This window comes from Acipenser ruthenus, chromosome 34, assembly GCF_902713425.1.
Source record: "Acipenser ruthenus chromosome 34, fAciRut3.2 maternal haplotype, whole genome shotgun sequence".
NCBI classification, from domain to species: Eukaryota; Metazoa; Chordata; class Actinopteri; order Acipenseriformes; family Acipenseridae; genus Acipenser; species Acipenser ruthenus.
The window spans coordinates 12,893,363-12,904,861 of record NC_081222.1 but is presented as its reverse complement, the minus strand read 5'-3'; the positions used below and the strand labels follow the sequence as shown (position 1 = coordinate 12,904,861).

The 11,499-nt window shown below is 51.4% G+C and overlaps 1 protein-coding gene across 1 annotated transcript; it reads right to left on the bottom strand.

Moving 5' to 3' along the window:
• Positions 1-228: 228 nt before the first annotated feature.
• Positions 229-10,679, bottom strand: LOC117409776 (protein Niban 1-like). The gene is made up of 14 exons (XM_034910343.2): positions 9,890-10,679; positions 8,313-8,443; positions 7,232-7,357; positions 6,568-6,661; positions 6,020-6,169; positions 5,058-5,173; positions 4,789-4,893; positions 4,300-4,462; positions 3,801-3,979; positions 3,316-3,462; positions 2,498-2,614; positions 2,166-2,273; positions 1,756-1,867; positions 229-1,528 (listed from the first exon to the last, which is right to left on the bottom strand). Exons 1-14 carry the CDS (start codon positions 9,942-9,944, stop codon positions 564-566), a joined length of 2,568 nt encoding a protein of 855 aa, XP_034766234.2. The 5' UTR covers positions 9,945-10,679; the 3' UTR covers positions 229-563.
• Between the last annotated feature and the right edge of the window lie 820 nt (positions 10,680-11,499).

Genomic DNA, 11,499 nt, shown 5'->3' with positions numbered 1-11,499 from the left:
GTGTGAGAGAGAGAGATCTCTAAAATAAGAACCCTTGGATTCCCTTCTTTACACCCCGTACTGTATAGTGTTCACTGCAGTTTGCACTTTGCTGATTCAGATAACTATTTCAGCTCATCTTAATAATGATGATGACTACGTGTCAATTGAAAATCGGAACTCTGCTGCTCTGAGGTGAATCGAATAATCATGGTCTTCTAAAGGGAGCTTGAACACTGTGCTGCTGCTACTTTTAAACATAATGTCCAGTAATTATTATTATTTATTACTTAGCAGACTTACAGTTGTTACAAGATATCACATTATTTTTACATACAATTACATTATTTTTTACATACAATTACCCATTTATACAGTTGGGTTTTTACTGGAGCAATCTAGGTAAAGTACCTTGCTCAAGGGTACAGCAGCAGTGTCCCCCACCTGGGATTGAACCCACGACCCTCCGGTCAAGAGTCCAGAGCCCTAACCACTGCTCCACGCTGCTGCCCTAATTAAACGTCTATTGATTCTGTATGTATCGCTGGTGTGTCTATATAGTAAAAATCTCTGTGTCTTAAATCTTAAACCCATTTTGGACTTTCTGTCCTGTCCCACACACCACCATATCCAAAACTGCCTGCTCCCTCCTTCTCAGTTCCCTTTGGTCGTGTCGCCTCAATAGTTTTCCCAGAGTTCTCTGCTGTTTCCATTGCCAATCCATTATCCAGCTGGTTCTCCAGCTCCGCTTGGCCACCCTGGTGCTGCTTTCCAAAAACAACATGGTCACGTGACTCGGGATCCAGAGATGGACCTCCACCTCCGTTTTGCAAATCAAAGCCATGGTTCATCAGTTCAGGAGGTTGATCATCTCTGATTTCCATAGGAACCTGGTGGACCTTTTCAACCCTCCCCAAAGACTCCTCGTCCTCAAGGCACAAGCTGGGTCCAAGCTTGAAGGCATCTCCACTAGGTTCCTGACCCTTTAACCTGCTCTCCTCAAAATTCTGATGTTCACCTCCGTCTTCCATTGTTTCAGACGTCCCTCCTTCTTCCATAGCAACACGGCGACTCTCTTTGATGGGTAGTTCTGGTGTGTCAGTGCGGTTGCCACCAAGAGCCTGCTGGGGTTTATAAAACAGCTCTCTCGTGTCTGCAATGCTGGTGAACTCCAAGCACTGAAGATCACCTGCATGGAGTCTGGTGGGCTGGTCTTCGATGTGTGAGGAGCTTCCTGTTGCATTGTTCTGGTCTGTCTTCAAAAAGACACGTGCATTTTCACTATCTGGATCTGAGATTAGTCGATCTGATCCATGTTGGCTCGTGGGTCTTTCTGTCTTCAAGACTGATGTTGACCCGGTGCAAGTTTTTTGGGAAGCCTCCTCAGCTTGATCACAGCTCTTTTGCTCTCCTGGATCCTCCCCCAGGGTTTTGGGTATGTTGTCATAGGACCCAGTACTGGAGTCTGAAAGGTGATTGGATGATCCTCTCCAGGCAGTGGTCAGCTGGTTGTCCAATTGGTCGGTGCTGTCAGGTATACAGGTCAGAACTGCCAATCAGAAAAGGGCACAGTGAGTAAAGCTGCAATCTCATTGGCTGACTCAAAGGGGTTTATATAACTTTTATGCAAACAGAATTTTAAGTGGTTGTAGCTACCATTATCATTCTATAAATGTATAGAGACCACAACTGAAAAACACTTTTTTAAGAAGGTCAAATAAATGCGTTTATTCTGCACCGCCTGATGCCTTCCTTATTAGGCAGCGAGCGCCTTACCTTCATTGATCTCTTTCATCAGAGCCTGCACCACGATGTCTTCATAGATATTCTCGATGTGAATCACTGTGCTGTAATCTGCAAACACCATCTCTTCATACTGCGCCAGCCCCTGCCCGCCAAGCAAACACACTGATTAAGAACAGGGATTCTGCTGGGGGTTTTTAAAGGTCTATAGAACAGATTGTAGTGTTAATAACAAAACCAATGTGATACTCCCCTCCCCTCCCCTCTCTCCTCTCTCCAGTCTCTCCTCTCCCCTCTCCCCTCTCCCCTCTCTCCTCTCCGCTCTCCCCTCTCCCCTCTCCCCTCTCTCCAGTCTCTCCTTTCCCCCCATCTCTCCTCTCTCCCCCTGCTCCCCACTCTCCTCTCTTCCCTCTCTCCTCCCCATCTCCCCTCTCCCCTCTCACCAGTTTGCAGCTGGGTTCCAGCTCTCTCAACAGGACCGGCTGAGCAATCAGAAGCAGGGCCTCCTGGAACAGCCGGGTCTCAGCCAGCCTGCAGTCATGATCCAGCTTCTGAGAACACAGACCCACAAACAAACCGGCCAGTCAACAAAGCCTTTCTTCAATGCACATTAAAGTTCAACCATGGGATGGGATATAACAGTTATCCAAACTGTCATCAAAGTCCAGTTTACCTACGACCAGCGTAATGTAATCTTTATCCTGTTAAACGCAACTGCATCAGCAGCTGTGCTAGGAGAGAAGCCGCGTTTAACTGCAACCGAAAAGGACGCTACCTTTGCCACTCTGCCGCGGACCCTGTGCAGAGTGCGAGAGAGCTGGGAGGGGCTCCGGGACTCACTCAGCTGCTGACAGAGAAGACTTCTGAACGTGTAGACTGCACTGTCCAGGAGCTGGAGAGGAGAGGGAGAGGAAGAGGAGAGGAGAGGAGAGGGAGAGGAGGAGAGGGAGAGGAGGAGAGGGAGGGAGGGAGGAGGAGAGGGAGGGACAGAAAGAGAGAGGAAGAGACAGAGGGGGAGAGGGGGAGAGGAGAGGGAAAGGAGAAGATAGGAGAGGAGATGGGAGGGGAGGAGAGGCAAAGGAGAGGGAGAGAGGAGAGAAGAGAGGGAGAGGAGGAGAAGAGAGAGGAGAGGAGAGACAGGGAGAAGAAGAGGAAAGGGAGAGGGAGAGGAGAGAGAGGGAGGAAGGGAGAGGGAGAGGAGGAGAAGAGAGGAGAGGAGAGAGAGGGAGGAGAGGAGAGAGGGGGAGAGGAGAGAGAGAGGGAGGGAGGGAAAGGAGAGGAGGGAGAGGAAAGGAGAGGGGAAGGAGAGGGAGAGGAGAGAGAGAAGAGAGGAGAGGAGAGGGAGAGGAAGACGAGAGAGAGAGGGAAAGGGAGAGACTAGCAATCAGTGTCATCAAGTATTTCAAGATCCACAGTTACAATAACTATGCAGTGATGAACATCAAAAAGGGGTGTCAGCCTAAAAAATAAAAAAAATATCTGTTCTAATATACTTGAAACATACTATATAACACTTAACATTGGTGATGTGGGGTGCCGTGTGGCACAGTGTTCTCCAGTGTGTTCATTCGTCAGCCCCCCAGTGTCCCGTACCTGCTGCAGTGTGTTCTGGGCCCGCAGGGTGATCAGCGGCGCCCCCTCGACCCCCAGCCACTCCCGTAGGACCCCCAGCCTCTCTGCAAGGAGCTCCAGCAGCTCAAAGCTCTGTCCACTGCTGAGCTGAGACAGGGGGGCAGCCAGCTGGACAGACGAGAACCATCCAGCCAGTTAATGAGAAGAGAGAGCTGGTCTCACAGAACAAACACACGTGTGCCAGAGCGCCGGAGTGCGAGCTGGGCTGCTATACCTGCTTCCTGTTCAGTTCAGGACTCCCTTTGAAATCCTGCTTACTACTTAGAAACAGTTTCTGCTACAGCGGTGGCACAGTGTAGTGTAGTATAGTATAGTATAGTATAGTATAGTATAGTAGAATGGCTTTATTTCATGTTATGTTTCAGTTCAAATGGATTCCAGTGATACCATGTACAATATGTTTTCCCTCTCAGGCTCTCCTGTGGTAATAAAATCAGAAGCCCCACCTCCTGCGCTGATTGGCCACAGCGCCCAGTTCTGATGATGTCATCGCAGGCGTCTGTGAACAGCTGTCTGATGCCGATGAAGCCGGATCTCAGGGGCGGGGCTAATTTCTGAAGGACCAGTAGGAGCGAAGGGGAGACTGAGCGTGTCACACCCCGCTCAATCACTGCAGACATGTGATCTGTGACACACAGACATGTGACCTCGTGTTAGCCGTCCCTTTCGTTCCAGTATAATTAGCAGTTCCTTCAAATTCCTTTAGAAAGGTTGAAGTATCCCATTTAAGACCCTTAATGGTTTTAAAAAGACTCTGTCTTATGTACCTTGGTAAAAGGGTAAAAGCATAGCAATGTGTAATAAAGCCCAGTGAAAGCATGGTGAAGCATAGGTAAGCATTGTAGAGCCCAGAAAAAAACATGCATGGTAAAACTGAACACCTTTATATGGGTAGAAGCAGTAAAAATCCACTGCCCCCCCCCCCTCACCACCACCCCCCCTCACCTGCCAGCCTGCCTGCAATGTCTTCCTGCAGCTCGACGATCTGGTCCAGGTTGGGGCGAATCCTCCCGACCAGCAGGGGGAGCTGCAGAGTGTCCTGTTCCTTCAGAACCCTCAGCTCCACAGAGACCTGCTGACTCACCCGGCTATGCACCTCCCAGACCAGCTGTGGAGACACACAAACACACACCCCCACCCCCATCAACAGAGCAGCGACTCAGTGTGTGTGTGAGAGAGAGAGAGAGAGCATCTAGCAGGGGGCGCTGCAGATCCAGAGAGATCTGCTATAACTCTCCATGCTATACAGCTCAGTACAGCCTAACTGCCTGTTGCCTGTGTGCCATTATGGAAGTCTACATTATAGGGCTGTACCTCTGTCTGCCTCCATTGCATAAGATAGGAGAGAAGCAGCATGACAGTAACCTGCTGGATCACTGTATGGCAGCAGTCTGTTGGGCTGTATGATCAGGAGGGGGTGTTGGGGGTTCTCACCTGTATCCAGGTGCTGCTCCTCCTCCCCTGGGACACTCGCAGCTGGGGGAACACCTGGGTCCTCAGCCAGGGCAGCAGATCCTCCATAACCAGGTTACTGAGAACCTGAAGGGAAAGCGGACAGACAGAGCCCAGGTCAGGGAGCTGAGGACTGGGGAGGAATCAGGGAGATGGGGCTTCTCTCCTCAGAGAGCCACACATGGCTACGTGGCTTACTAAATGCATCACGCCATGTAGAAAACTGTAACAAACCATCTACAGGCACTCACCTCCTCCTCTGAGCCCAATGTCAGGACCCCGCTCCCATAGCTGCCCTTCTCCTGCCTGTAAAAGCGGACAGCCTCCAAGAGGGCCTTGGCTTCGTAGCTGTGTCTCCTCTGCAGCGCTGCGACAGAGAGGTTCAAACAGGGGAGAATCACTGGGTTTACTGGGCCTATTCATTGCCATGGGACATGAAAATACATTCAAATGTGTCAGGGTCCCCGAGGGTCTCCTCTGGTGAAGGCACGGCCGCGTGGTGTGCAGGGGGGTGTCACACAGTCAGGGGAGCGCAGGGGTCCCCGAGGGTCTCCCCTGGTGAAGGCAGGGCCGCGTGGTGTGCAGGGGGGAGTCACACAGTCAGGGGAGTGCAGGGGTCCCCGAGGGTCTCCTTTGGTGAAGGCACGGCCGCGTGGTGTGCAGGGGGGTGTCACACAGTCAGGGGAGCGCAGGGGTCCCCGAGGGTCTCCTCTGGTGAAGGCACGGCCGCGTGGTGTGCAGGGGGGTGTCACACAGTCAGGGGAGCGCAGGGGTCCCCGAGGGTCTCCCCTGGTGAAGGCAGGGCCGCGTGGTGTGCAGGGGGGAGTCACACAGTCAGGGGAGTGCAGGGGTCCCCGAGGGTCTCCCCTGGTGAAGGCAGGGCCGCGTGGTGTGCAGGGGGGTGTCACACAGTCAGGGGAGCGCAGGGATCCCCGAGGGTCTCCCCTGGTAAAGGCACGGCCGCGTGGTGTGCAGGGGGAGTCACACAGTCAGGGGAGCGCAGGTTCCTGTCTATGTGAAGTTGTCAGTCTTTGCTGGGCATTCCACAGGAAGGGAACACAATTGGACTTTCTACACTGGGTAGAAAAACAGGGGCACCCAGACAGACAGACATGGTCCAATTACTGTCAATATCAGCAAGTTTAATCTCAATCAGATTGGCGTTTCTCTGGTCGCTTTCACAATCCTCTCTCTGTATCCTTTCAATGCCTACCTGAGCTGTGGTGCCTTACTGCGCTGCCCAGCACTCTGTGCCACCCGCGCTGGTCCTCTCTGGAGCGGGCACATACACACACCGGGGCGCAGTAGGGGTGCAGGAGGAAGACGGGGAACTCAGAGGGGCAAAGGGGCAACTCACCACCCCCTGGAGAGACAATACAAACAGGCAGGGACTCAGAGAGGCAATGCACACGGACTGTGGCTCTGTACTGAGGGGCAGTGGGTGGAATGGGTCCCCAGTGTGCTAACTACCCTCCTCAAACCATCTTCAAACAAATAAACAGAGGCCAAGACTTACCAAGGCTTTAAAACACATTCTCTTCTGTGTTATTAGCACAAGCAGCATGATCAGCGACCAAGGGTTTCAAAATCATTCCTGAAGGCATTAGCGAAACTCTTCTGTCAGCCTATAGTCTAACGCGGGTGAAGGCATTAGCTGGCATTCTGAGTTTTAGTCTAATTTTACACTGATGAGCTGCAGTTAAATCATCGTTTACGGCTTCTTTCAAAAGCAGTTTTAGGCTGACTGTGCTCAGCTGGTACCTGTGGTGTAGTGGCAGGACTCCTCCAGTAGGAGGTGGAGTTGCTGAGGGGAGGTGCAGATCTGACAGGCTGACAGGAGCAGTGTGGACCGGGCCTGTAAACAGAGGGCAAATGAAGTAACTGAGGAATGTCATGACCAAGTTTCACCGGAGTGATTTAGCGCCACCTACTGGGCTGTACTGTGGAATATCTCTCAGTAGTGAGGAAGACAGACAGCTGTGTAGATGTACATGGGTTAACTAGCGGGCTGAATAACACAAGTGCCGACTCTGTGACGTGCGTTCTAGAATGGAACTGTGGAAACTAAGGAAACTGAAGAACTCTGTGACGTGTGTTCTAGAATGAACCTGGGAAACTAACAAAATTGAAGACAAAAAGGATTTTATATCAAAAGACTAAAAGAAAGGTAATCGCTTATAAACTATACATGAGTTTTGGTTCGTTAGAGACCGCATTGCTTTGTTTTATTCTGTTTAATTGATGCCTAACAACTTAAAGCACACTATTCAGAAAGTTTCGTCACAGCCCTAGTAAAAACAGCCACATCACATGGTTCTATGAAAACCCTTTTTTTAAGCCTTTTACAGCCTCGTCACACTGTGAGCCCAGTCTCAGAGAAACGCTTTGCTAACAGAGAGACGCCAGCCTGTCCTTCTCTGCTCACCTCTTTGGAGCCATAGCACTCCACTGTCAAGTCTCTGGTCACCTGCAGATGGCGCTCTTTCCACTTGTGATCCTGGAACAGCAGCAGGGTCCCCTCCCGCAGCACCTCCCCCGGGGGCACAGCATCCTGGGATACAGGAGGAAAGAGACGCCTCACATGTTTCAAAATACCTGGAGAGAAACACTGTGTGGACTCCCCTCCTCTCTATACCAGTGAGTACAGCAGCTGCGTGGACTCCCCTCCTCTCTGTACCTGTGAGTACAGCAGCTGTGTGGACTCCCCTCTCTCTGTACCTGTGAGTACAGCAGCTGTGTGGACTCCCCTCCTCTCTGTACCTGTGAGTACAGCAGCTGTGTGGACTCCCCTCTCTCTGTACCTGTGAGTACAGCAGCTGTGTGGACTCCCCTCCTCTCTGTACCTGTGAGTACAGCAGCTGTGTGGACTCCCCTCTCTCTGTACCTGTGAGTACAGCAGCTGTGTGGACTCCCCTCCTCTCTGTACCTGTGAGTACAGCAGCTGTGTGGACTCCCCTCTCTCTGTACCTGTGAGTACAGCAGCTGTGTGGACTCCCCTCCTCTCTGTACCTGTGAGTACAGCAGCTGTGTGGACTCCCCTCTCTCTGTACCTGTGAGTACAGCAGCTGTGTGGACTCCCCTCCTCTCTGTACCTGTGAGTACAGCAGCTGTGTGGACTCCCCTCCTCTCTGTACCTGTGAGTACAGCAGCTGTGTGGACTCCCCTCTCTCTATACCTGTGAGTACAGCAGCTGTGTGGACTCCCCTCCTCTCTGTACCTGTGAGTACAGCAGCTGTGTGGACTCCCCTCTCTCTGTACCTGTGAGTACAGCAGCTGTGTGGACTCCCCTCTCTCTGTACCTGTGAGTACAGCAGCTGTGTGGACTCCCCTCCTCTCTGTACCTGTGAGTACAGCAGCTGTGTGGACTCCCCTCTCTCTGTACCTGTGAGTACAGCAGCTGTGTGGGCTCCCCTCCTCTCTATACCTGTGAGTACAGCAGCTGTGTGGACTCCCCTCTCTCTGTACCTGTGAGTACAGCAGCTGTGTGGACTCCCCTCTCTCTGTACCTGTGAGTACAGCAGCTGCGTGGGCTCCCCTCCTCTCTGCTCCACCTCATTGCGGACGTGCTCCAGATAGGCAGCTGCGCTCTGCCTTTGATAGTGTGGGATGAAGTTCTTCAGAACTGCGACCGTGCGACCTGCAAGAGATCACAATGAGACTCAGACCCGGATCTGCAGATGATGCCGTATTAAGAGGCTCTGTGTTTGAGTTGAGGGGGATCGGAGCGTCTTTTTAATCTGTTATGGTAGCAGATAACAAGCTTTGCAATGAGAAGAAATGTTTTGCTATATGAGGTACAGATCTTGACCGGATCCCCTAATCAATGGAAATGCAAGACCGGTCCAGTTTGTCTCTAGAAGATTCTGTGGTCCGATGGAAAGTCCTGGTCAGCCCAGCTCTGTGTGTGTTTCTGGGCTCCACACAAAGACTTCTCTCAGCTCTGAACTCTGTCCTTCCCGAAGGGACGCTGGAGAATGTGACTCCAGACACCACGGGGGAAACAAAACAGCAAAACAACTTGAAATCCTGAAAGAGGGCTTTTGTGCACAAAGAATACCAGCGTTGGGACAGAGTGGGGAGGAAGGCTGGCACTGAACCAGACTGCAGCCAGCGTTTCTGCTTCTAGTCCTGTTTGGTTTTAAAGACCTTGTGTGATGCACAGTTCTGTCCTGGCGCTCATAAACCTCCAGACAGGGGGACTAGGGGAGTGTGGGGTCAGCAGGACTCTGTAAGGCAATTTTCAAAGTAAAATACCTGCAGATATCAATTTGATACAGCCACTTAAGATCCACAGCTAAGTTTGACAGCTCGGCACTGCCTGGATTCAAACCTGCTCTCACATGACTGCATGACACACCCTGATGAAGGCACAGGCGAATCACTACTGATCTGAAACAGGATCTGTTTCCTCTTATAACCAGAGTCTGTTTAGTAAACAGCACAGCTAGGACTGTCTGCATGAGGCAAGGTCAAATCACAAACTCGTATATGTGACATCTGTATATGAGAGACGCTCTCCTTCAATCTGTACCCCTCTATAGTGTAACACAGCCCCCAACTCTCCCTCTGTCTGCACCCCTCTATATTGTAACACAGCCCCCAACTCTCCCTCTGTACCCCTCTATACTGTAACACAGCCCCCCTCTCCCTCTGTACCCCTCTATACTGTAACACAGCCCCCAACTCTCCCTCTGTACCCCTCTATACTGTAACACAGCCTCCAACTCTCCCTCTGTACCCCTCTATACTGTAACACAGCCCCCAACTCTCCCTCTGTACCCCTCTATACTGTAACACAGCCCCCAACTCTCCCTCTGCACCCCTCTATACTGTAACACAGCCCCCAGCTCTCCCTCTATACCCCTCTATACTGTAACACAGCCCCCAACTCTCCCTCTGCACCCCTCTATACTGTTACTAAACTAACTTGAATTACTCAATCCTAGCCTGCAGACATTATGAAAAGCTGTGTAAATGCTTGACAGCAAATCGCCTACAACTGAAACTTGTATGACAGCATTTGAGTTTGCTTCAGTTTCTCCGCAATACCAGCTAGTATTAAACACCAGTTTCTGACACTTACCTGCTAGGTACTTGCGTTGCTTCGCATCCAAGTAGCTGGAGTGAAACACGCCCATTTTAACACAGGATCCCAAATCCCATTCACTGATTCCAGTAGTTTTTAGAAATGCTTTATTTCTTTAAGAAAACATCGTTTTTTGTTCAGCCTCTCAGAATCAGACCTGACAGCACGGACGGCATCAGCGAGCTGTCTTTTCAGCGTGTGTTTACTGGGCAGTGCGTGAGATTAATTCTCGCTCTTCAGATACTTTGAGTTTCAGTTTGTCCTGGTGGACTCCAACCGGGCTCAGTGTTCCCAGTCCTGCGTCTGTCCCCTGTCTCTCTGCCTTCCTTCCACTCCCCTTCATAAAGCCAGTTATCCACTGTAGTCTTTTCCAACACTTTCTCCTCTCTCCCTCTCTTCTCAGTATCTGTCTTTGACTTCTCTCTTCCTAAAGTATCACCTAGTCTAGTTACTGTTCCTGTTTTGTTTATGTATATATATTGTTCTCTCTCTCTCTCTCTCTCTCTCTCTCTCTCTCTAAGGCACTGGCACAGTCCCTCTCTCGTCCTCCCTCGCTTTCTTCACCTACAGATCTCTCTGCTAAGTTACTGCAAATGTAACACATGCGTTGTTGGCATGATCTCACTGCCTCTCTCCGTTTCTCTCTACTGCTGTGACGGTCCTTTCCTCTCACCCGGGTCCAAGTCTCTAGGGGCTGGCAAACAACCGTCACTCCTCCTCCAGTGACTCTGAAACTGAGAAGCATTCTTCCTCAGCCAGCTGTACATGTTGAATTAATATTGGCAACCATTTCCAGTGTTTGTAAGCTGCAATATAATTGAGGAGTATTTAGTCCTGTCCTCTACACTAGACACAGGGTCCTCCACAATTAAAGCACGACTTTTAGTTTGTTCCAATGGACCCCCCTTGACTCTGCAGACAGCAGTTCTGCATCCCCAGGGGCTCGGCTCTCTCCCGCGGGGGATTCAAGTGAAAAGCTGTCACGGCCGTTTGGGCTCAGTTCTGTTTTCTGTGTTCAAGTGAAACTCTCAGAGCAGGTGGGTCGGGGGAGGTGGGTGGGGAGACTGTGTGTTACAGAGCAGCGAGGATGCCGTGTACCGTGTCTGACTACGATCTGAGAATAACGCAGTGAAGCATGCAGCCTCTACAAAACCAGCAGGGCTGTTTGAATGATGATCCGCTCCCTCTCTCTCACCCCCTGAGAGAAAGGGTGCTCCCTGCAGTCCAGGGCAGGCTTGAGGCACGGAGACTGAACTGCTCCCTCCCTCACCTCCCTAAGAGAAAGGGTGCTCCCTCCAGTCCAGGGCAGGCTTGAGGCACTGAGACTGAACTGCTCCCTCCCTCACCTCCCTAAGAGAAAGGGTGCTCCCTCCAGTCCAGGGCAGGCTTGAGGCACGGAGACTGAACTGCTCCCTCCCTCCCTCACCCCCTAAGAGAAAGGGTGCTCCCTCCAGTCCAGGACAGGCTTGAGGCACGGAGACTGAACTGCTCCCTCCCTCACCTCCCTAAGAGAAAGGGTGCTCCCTCCAGTCCAGGGCAGGCTTGAGGCACTGAGACTGAACTGCTCCCTCCCTCACCTCCCTAAGAGAAAGGGTGTTCCCTCCAGT

Coding starts and splice junctions, on each gene's coding strand:
- LOC117409776 (XM_034910343.2), bottom strand. CDS start 9,944: ATGGGCGTGTTTCACTCCAGCTACTTGGATGCGAAGCAACGCAAGTAC. Junction 6,662..7,231: donor AGTGCTATGGCTCCAAAGAG/GTGAGCAGAGAA, acceptor CTCTGTTTACAG/GCCCGGTCCACACTGCTCCT. Junction 4,894..5,057: donor CATTGGGCTCAGAGGAGGAG/GTGAGTGCCTGT, acceptor CTTTCCCTTCAG/GTTCTCAGTAACCTGGTTAT.